Source organism: Astyanax mexicanus, chromosome 9, assembly GCF_023375975.1.
Source record: "Astyanax mexicanus isolate ESR-SI-001 chromosome 9, AstMex3_surface, whole genome shotgun sequence".
Lineage (NCBI taxonomy): Eukaryota > Metazoa > Chordata > Actinopteri > Characiformes > Acestrorhamphidae > Astyanax > Astyanax mexicanus.
This window is the reverse complement of record NC_064416.1, coordinates 46,067,501-46,076,211: the sequence shown is the minus strand read 5'-3', so window position 1 is coordinate 46,076,211 and position 8,711 is coordinate 46,067,501. Positions and strand designations below refer to the sequence as shown.

The 8,711-nt window shown below is 34.5% G+C and overlaps 1 protein-coding gene across 1 annotated transcript; it reads right to left on the bottom strand.

The window, feature by feature from the left end:
* Positions 1 to 1,565: 1,565 nt before the first annotated feature.
* Positions 1,566 to 3,245, bottom strand: LOC125804581 (uncharacterized). Its single transcript, XM_049483578.1, has 2 exons — positions 3,032 to 3,245; positions 1,566 to 2,531 (listed from the first exon to the last, which is right to left on the bottom strand). Exon 2 carries the CDS (start codon positions 2,505 to 2,507, stop codon positions 1,641 to 1,643), a length of 867 nt encoding a protein of 288 aa, XP_049339535.1. The 5' UTR covers positions 2,508 to 2,531; positions 3,032 to 3,245; the 3' UTR covers positions 1,566 to 1,640.
* Between the last annotated feature and the right edge of the window lie 5,466 nt (positions 3,246 to 8,711).

Here is an 8,711-nt window from a genome sequence, read left to right as displayed (position 1 = left end):
TTTAGAGTTTAGCAGTTTAGAGTCACAATGTGACACATGAGCTTCATGTTTTTGGATTTGTGTGCAGAGTTCCACATTTTGTGTGTAAACAATGTGGAAAAACTGTCAAAAAAGTCAAAATATCAGAATTACAGAGAAAACAGTGAAATGGCTGAAGTTGGGCTGAACTCTAAATCCAGTCTTTCGTAAAGTAGCTCTGAATTAATTTGAAAGCTTGATTGGCTGTGAACTCCTCTAGCAGCTCTACCTCTACCTCTCACTCTTCCTCTTTCATTCTCACTCTTCCTCTTCCTCTCTCTGCAGCGTCTTTCACTCTCACTGTAAATTAGTGCTCACCTGTGCTCATTTTATAGTGCTGACTCCTGATTAAAATGGTAATAATTAATCATTAGGGTGTTTGTGGTCATTTATCTCATGCTGTGTGATTTTGAATCTCAGTGTTTTTTTTTTGTGTGTGATTGTTGTGTTTAATGCAGAGAACTGAGTTCAGTTATTTTAAAAAGAGCTGTTTTGAATTGCAAAATGTGTTTAAAGCAGAAAATGTGTTTTGGAGACTTGAGAAAAGGTTATACTCTCTATTACACTTTTTGGTGCCACTTTAAAATAAGACTAGCTTTATAAAAGGTTTATAAATGGTTTACAATTAGTTTATTAATGGTTACTAATTAGGTTGTAAATCAGTTATAACACATACGCGGAAAGAGCAACAATATAGACGGCTGTGGGTTCACTATTTGGCAAACAACAGGTCATTGTTGCCCTTTCTACGTATGTGTTATAACTGATCATTAATGATTTATAAGGCATTTACAACCTATTTAGTAACCATGAATAAACTAATTGTAAAACATTTATAAACCCTTTATAAAGCTAGTCTTATTTTAAAGTGATACCCACTTTTTTATTATTATTATTTCCATCTTTTACAGTGTATAATTTTATCTGTCATTTTGTAAACACATTATTAATCATTGCATTTTCTTCAACAAATGTCTCAATTCATTATTATTTACAACCTTTTCAAGCATTACGATGTAGTACGCTTTAATAAATGAAATAAATATTAAAAAAATGCTTTTTGTATGTAATTAGATTATCTTTCTCTAATATTAAAGTTTGTTTAATATTCTGAAAACTGCAAATACTATTTCATGGCACTTTAAGCGTTATACTTTAAACATTGTCTGATTTCCTCTTGTAAAATCGTTGTATTGAACGTTGTAATGATGTGTTGTAGCTGTTTAGCTCTATATATTTATATACATATGTATACATAGCTTTTGTTTATTATATAATACATGTGCATTTGTAAACTCTCACTTCTTTACCTTTATGTATGTATTTATGAATGTATTTATCATTTTATTTCTGGCTGATCTTTGTTGGGGTGGTTTGGGGTTATTATTCATTTCTTTTCTACTTTTCTTCTATTTAACCTTGTTAAACCATTATTGTATCAAGTAATGATAGATGTATGTAACAACCCTTGTTTGAATAATTAAATATTACATGTATGTATAATACATATTGATAAAAAAGAAGATAAAACAGTACAGCAGGCTGTATTCAGTTTGAATAAAAAAACTGATTTATTTAAAAGATTAAGGGATAGATGTAGAGAAAGTGAAAATGGGAAAAGACTAATAGGTGGAACGGACTGCTCTTCTTCTTCTCCTCGACTTCAGGTTGGTCTTTTGCCACCTGTTGTCCTCCTCTCCAAGAGACAGTGCTTTCACTTTCAGCACCAGTTCCTCCTTCTCTCTCTCCTCCTTCTCCTCTTCCTCCTTTATCACCTCGACTTCCGTCTCATTCCTCATCTTTTCCATCTCCTTCCTCTCCTTCTCTCTTTCTTTCATCATCGTCTCCATCTTCTCCTTCCATTCGTCCTTCTCCTTCATGCAGGACTCCAGGAGACGTTCTCTTTTTTCCTCCTCCAGCTTCATCTGCTGTTTCTCCTCCTTCCATTCAGCACTGAGTTTCAGCCATGACTCTCGGACTCTGTCTCTTCTTTCGTTATCTTTCTTTCGGAGCAGTTCTATCTCTTTCTGGTGGAGCTTTCTCATTTTCTCCAGCTCCTTCATCTCTCCCACCTGCTCTTCATCCTTCCTCTTCATCGCTCTCAGCTTCTCTCCTTCCTTCAGCTGGGCGATCTCCTGCCTCATCTTTCTTTTCTCCGAGTCCCATTTGTTACTCTCATCAGTCCAGGCCTTCAGGATTCTGTCTCTCCTGTCTTTCTCTTTCTTTTGAAGCAGATCCATCTCTGATTGGTGGAGTTTCCTCATTTCCTTGAGGTCCTTTATCTCTCCATCCTTCTTCTTCATCATCCTCAGCCTGTCTGCTTCCTGCTTCAGCAGTTCGATCTCCAGCTTCATCTTCTTTTTCTCCTCCATCCATTCTTTACTGGCTACAGTCCAGGCCTGCAGGATTCGGTCTCTTTTTTCACTCTCTATCTTCTGGATCAGTACAATGGTCTGCTGGACCTCGCTCTCGCTCATTAGCTCCTCCATCTCTCTCTCCAGATCTCTGGAATACTTTTAAAAAAATGATGCATAAAATTTACTTTAAAAAAGTTTCACAATTTTCTGCATTTACTTTTTTTAACAAAATTTAATTTTAGATAAATTTAAGAAACTTCACCTCGGTTTCAAGACTTTGATGTTAAATAGAGTAAATAAGAGAACTGAACTTCAGTCAATCCTTTCTTTTAGTAAACTTTACTTCATTTCTGCATACAATATTACCTAATTACAATCACTTAATTTATACAATATTACTCAAATATTTTTTTAATTTTTTAATTTTAATATTTTAGTTAAATCACACATATTACACTGTCTCAACACATGGATGGCATGTAATACATTATATTTAGTAAAAGAATGTATTACATGCTATCCATGTGTTGAGACATTTACAAAATCAGTCTTTGAGATTATGTAAATATTTGAATGTGTGTTTTAACTAAAATTATACATAATAATATTGTATAAATGAATTAATTCCTTCTGCTGCTCTGCAGCGATTTACTCACAGTGGAGTAGATGGTTAAACTTTCGGTCTCTCTCTCTCTCTGTCTCTCTCTCAGTCTGTCTCTCTCTCTGTCTCTCTCTCAGTCTGTCTCTCTGTCTCTCTCTCTGTCTCTCTCTCAGTCTGTCTCTCTGTCTCTCTCTCAGTGCAGGTGTCTCTCTCTCTCAGTGCAGTTCAGTCGCAGGTGCAAGCAGAACTGATCACTGATGTTCAACCTCAGGATCTTCTTCACCTCCAAAGTTCCAAATGCTGTGACGTCATCATTGTGACATCACCACACTGCTGCAGGCATGCTGCACTGAAGCCGCTGCCATGGCGACCCTCCACTCCCATGTATAAACTGGCCACACTGTAAATCCTAGTAAAGTTTTGAGTGTGAAGTGAGGGATATAGATTATGTATAGATTGTGTTTATGAGCCTTTCCAATAAATCAGAGCCATTTCTGTCCCCAGGAAATTACATGTGTAAATGTTCACACGGAATAACTTTAAAATACATTTTAAAATACATGCAGAAACAGTTAATTTCCTATTTTTTATGTCTAAAGTCAGTATGCATAAAGTTAGCATTTAATATATTATATATTAAGCAGTATTACACAGATGATTATGTATCATAAAGTATTTGAGTAATATTGTATAAATGAAGTAATTGTAATTAGGTAATATTGTATGCAGAAATTAAGTAAAGTTTACTTAAAGAAAGGATTGATTCAGTAAAAATAAATGAAGTAAAGTTTATTAAAAGAAAGGATTGATTCAGTAAAAATAAATGAAGTAAAGTTAATAAAAGAAAGGATTAACTGAAGTTCAGTTCACTTATTTACTCTATGTAACATAGAGTAGCAACTAAAAAACACAGACTAATGCTTTGAATTAGTTGCTGTTTTTTGTTTTAATTAATTTATAAAATAAATTCTTACACTTACAATAACTATAATATATATTTCCTGATAAAAAATTATGTAATCTTTTACATACATTTATTGTCACCCCTTCTCTGAAGGGTTAGAAGGGCCTCACTGCTCACCACTGATATACACTGTAAAAAATGATTTTTTGACTCCCTTATCCTGGGCGTGCAGTAATTATAATGTACATGTTGATTGGCAGGTCTCAGTGTTGTAGAGCTGTAAGAGCACATTAACTTTATTCTGTGTTTCTAGTGATCACAGTATGCTGACTCTGAGCTACAGAGTTCACTCCTTACCCAGTTTACTCCTGTATTGCTCCATTATTATACTGTTAAATAATAATATACTAAAATATGGTGAGAATACCCATGGTAACCTAAAATTATAAGTTTTACTTGAAAAACTTGAAATTTTAAAAATCTTACTAAAGTTTTATTAACCTAAAAGTGTGTGTTAAAATAAAGATGAATTGTTAGTTTATTTGACTAAACAAATAATTTTTTAAAAAGGACAAATTTAACACTTAAGTTGTTTTAACTCAGTGCTATTTAGTACTATTTAGTAAACCATTAAAGCCATGGGAGAATGTAGCGCTGCATTGTTGTAGTAAAATCTCCTAAGATACACCGAGTAAAATCTAATTGAATATTGAATTGTTGCAAAGTAACATTTACTGAAAAATTTACATACACTGAGAATTATGAGTAAATATTACTTGAATATATGCCCTTAAATTTACTTTCTGTTTTACTTTACAGTATATATATATATATATATATATATATATATATATATATATATATATATATATATATATATATATATTGTAATAACTATATATCTATTTTAACTATGTGTATTCAAAGCCTACATGAGATATTAATCGTGATGGAATAGAGGAAAAGGACGAGTGGCTGTAGCAGTACTGCAGCCAGTTATAGCATCTAACCGAGCCTTATTTATCCACCCAGAGGGCCTGCTCTCGCCTCTCCACACTCCACACTGAGAAGCATGGAGCATGAGATTGTGCGTTTATAAACTATATTGAATGTTCCATCTTCCTCCACAAGTCTTACATAATCGGCACAGCGTTCTGCTCGGAGTCAGGAAAAGGTGTGGGAGTGAATGTCAAGTAGCCTAAGGGTGAAAAAATAAGAATCAAACACAAAAGAAGGTGGAATCTACATGGGAGATGTGCACGGAGATGGTTTCAGAAAGAAAGTGAAGCCGATCCGTTTGGTTTTTCAGCGTCTATGTGAAGGAGCCCGTGCGTTTTTTTATAACAAGGTTACGCCGGGTCCCTCTGGAGAGGCTGAGCGCTCTCAATAGAGTGATGAAAAGAGCAGAGCCAAGCAGAGGAAGAGACAGAAGACTGAATGAAGGTCATTTTCCAGCAATCTGCACCTATCTTATGCTGAAGAGAGAAAAAACTCAGAGAGAGATTTAAAAAATATGTTGTTTTTTAGAGGAGAGTGGATGACTGCACTCGATCGGGCTTTAAAGGCACACTCGTAGCTTTTCAACAGCTCAACAACTCAAAATGGAAAAAACGTTCCCTCCACTCCAGCTCCCAAATGCACTAGCGAGGACGCAGCCGAAGCTAGAACTCAGAATGAATGCACATGCTAATGCTAACAGAGCCTGCCATCAGCAGACATCCCACACTGCTTTTTTTGACTGTTAGTTTGGCTAAAGTAATGCAAATAAATATCTCTTAGTAAAATCTGCTCTGTATAATATCATTTTTACGGAGTGGAATCAAGTACAGAAGCTCCAGAACACCTAGCCAGCTAGTTTAACTAACTTTAGCAATGCTAATAAACAAGTAAACACTGTTTAAACTCAACCTTTCAACCTCAACTGCTTCAACTAACCTTTTGGAGTAATTTAACTCACCAGGGCTAATATACTGTAGTTATAACACATACGTAGAAAGGGCAAATTGTGCCAAATAGTGAACCCACAGCCATCTGTTCTAATTCTATTATATTATTAGTATATTAGTATATTATCTATTATATTAATAGTAACCATTAATAAACTAATTGTAAGCCATTTATAAACCCTTTATAAGTGTAGTCTTATTTTAAAGTGGCACCAAAAAGTGTAACAGAGAGTATAACCTTTTCTCAAGTCTCCAAAACTCTAAACACATTTTCTGCTTTAAACACATTTTGCAATTCAAAACAGCTCTTTTTAAAAGCACTGAACTCAGTTCTCTGCATTACACACAACAATCTGACATAAAGTCACATGTTTTCATATCAAAACACTGACATTCAAAATCACACAGCATGAGATAAACGACCACAAACACCCTAATGATTAATTATTACCATTTTAATCAGGAGTCAGCACTATAAAATGAGCACAGGTGAGCACTAATTTACAGTGAGAGTGAAAGACGCTGCAGAGAGAGGAAGAGGAAGAGTGAGAATGAGAGAGGAAGAGGAAGAGTGAGAATGAGAGAGGAAGAGGAAGAGTGAGAATGAGAGAGGAAGAGTGAGAGGTACGGGGAGAGCTGCTAGAGGAGTTCACGGCCAATCAAGACAAAAACTTTACAGTTTTTCCCAAATGTTTAAACACATTTCTAGAAACTTGAATCAGTTTCTCAAAACTCTAAACACAAACTGAAAATGATGAACTGCTTTGCTAAAACTCCACAAATCTCTAGCAAAACTGATTCTTTCCACCAAAACAACACCCAGATATTTATATACTATATATCTCCTGCAGAGCATCAAATAAACACTGATAAGATAAATTCAGAGCTCTGTTATCAGAAGTATTTGGTTGTGTTTTTGACTTCATGGGGCCACTGTAGAAATTCAATGCAGACAACTCCATGGAAATATGTTGGTTTTCTGTTGTTTTTATTTATTTGGTGCGGTGTAGTTCACATACAAAGACGTAGCAAAAATATATTTATTGCAAAATGCAAAGAATCAGATCACTGTTCATCAGACCCCTGATCTCGATCAGGCCAGAGGACCTCATCTACATCAGCTGCAATATTCTCTCTCACCAAACAGCGGGGAAAAAAACACCTCGCCTGGTGAATCCATCCTTGGCAATCATCTGCGTGGATGTCATCACATGCCTCCTCCATTGCCTGAAGTATCTCCACACGCTCGTGGGGTCTGCGTTCATACACTTTCCACCTCCATGCAGAAAAGAATCACTCTATTGGAAGAAGTGTTATGAGGACCAAGTTGTGCATGGTGATGTAGGACCCCACGGTGACCAATGGCAGCACACATGGTGATGTTTCCACCACGCAGCTCAGGGACATCGACAATGGCACGGTTGCCAATGATGTTCCTCCTTGAACGATTGCCTCGTATTTGCCTTCCTCTTCCTCTTACTCTGACTCTTCCTGTATCAGTCGCGTGAGGCCTCTTTTATATTCTGATAAATGATTGAAACGTTCTTCTGATTAAGTTTGCTCAGGTGCAGCTTGTGTGAGACTTCTTGGTAAATAAGGTTTTGTATTTGAAGGTCAGTGATTCTCAGGTGATGAAGCTGTACTAAATGATGCAGTTTGTGTTTAGTGATTTGTAAAGCTGTGATTTAGAAGGATATTAGAGTGAGAACATGTGGAATTGTGTTTAGAGTTTAGCAGTTTAGAGTCACAATGTGACACATGAGCTTCATGTAAAAACTGTAATATGACTGGTTATGGGTATGCACAATTAAATTACAAGAGATTTAGGAGTAAAAAAAGCTATATAAGACCTAGAAAAGTTTATTTTTTTTATTTTATATTCTTTTTCTTATTTCTAGTTCTTATAGAATCAATGTGGAGAGAAACCAGTCTGTTAAGTTTGTGTTATATGATTTTCATTTTTGACATTTTCTTTAAAAGTTTATTTTTAAATCTCGTCTCGTTCTTGTGAACCCAGTATCGTGTCTCGTCTCGTTATATTAGTGTCTCGTCACACCACTAGTATCAGTATTATATTTTTTGAGTAAACACACCCAAGATGCATTTAAACAGATAGAAATCCAAATCCAATCCTGTGTAAAACTGTGTAATATGCAGTAAAAACTGAGTAATATGCAGTAAAAATGTGTAATATACACTCTAAAAAACAGAGGTACGATGTGAGTACAGTTTTGTACTCAAAGGTACACTTTACATAATTGTACCCTCAAAGATACAGTATTGGTCTTTACAGGGTCAAATATGTTCTCCCTGAAGTACAAAATCTTTTCTAACAGGAGGAAGTACTAATTTGTACCATTTAACCAGCCACTAAAGGTACATTCAGCATTCTGTATCACTGTACTAATAAACCATATATATTTTAATTAAACATTTTTCATTTGATAAAAAACCTATTAAATATACATAAATTAAAATATACAAATAATATTTAGCACAGTAGTAAAATGTGTTTCAAATATTTAATATACAAACACATTTTTTTAAACAAAATTTGTTAACATGTGTTTATATATGTTAAATATTTGAAACAAATATTATTAATGTTAATATTATTAATGCTAATAAACCAACAGCTTTGCTAGATAGCTATGTTAAAGTATTTTCACAGTAAATGTTAGATGAAGACTACAGTTATAGACAGTCTCGTGTATTTTAAACAAAATGTGCGTTTATATATATTAAATATTTGAAACAAATTTTATTAATATTACTACTGTACTAATATATTCAAGGCAAAACTAATATCTTGAGTTATTGTGTGTTTGTGTGTGTGTGTGAGAGATAGAGAGAGAGACTATTGTAAAAATTATATTTTCTAATTA

Coding starts and splice junctions, on each gene's coding strand:
- LOC125804581 (XM_049483578.1), bottom strand. CDS start 2,507: ATGGAGGAGCTAATGAGCGAGAGCGAGGTCCAGCAGACCATTGTACTG.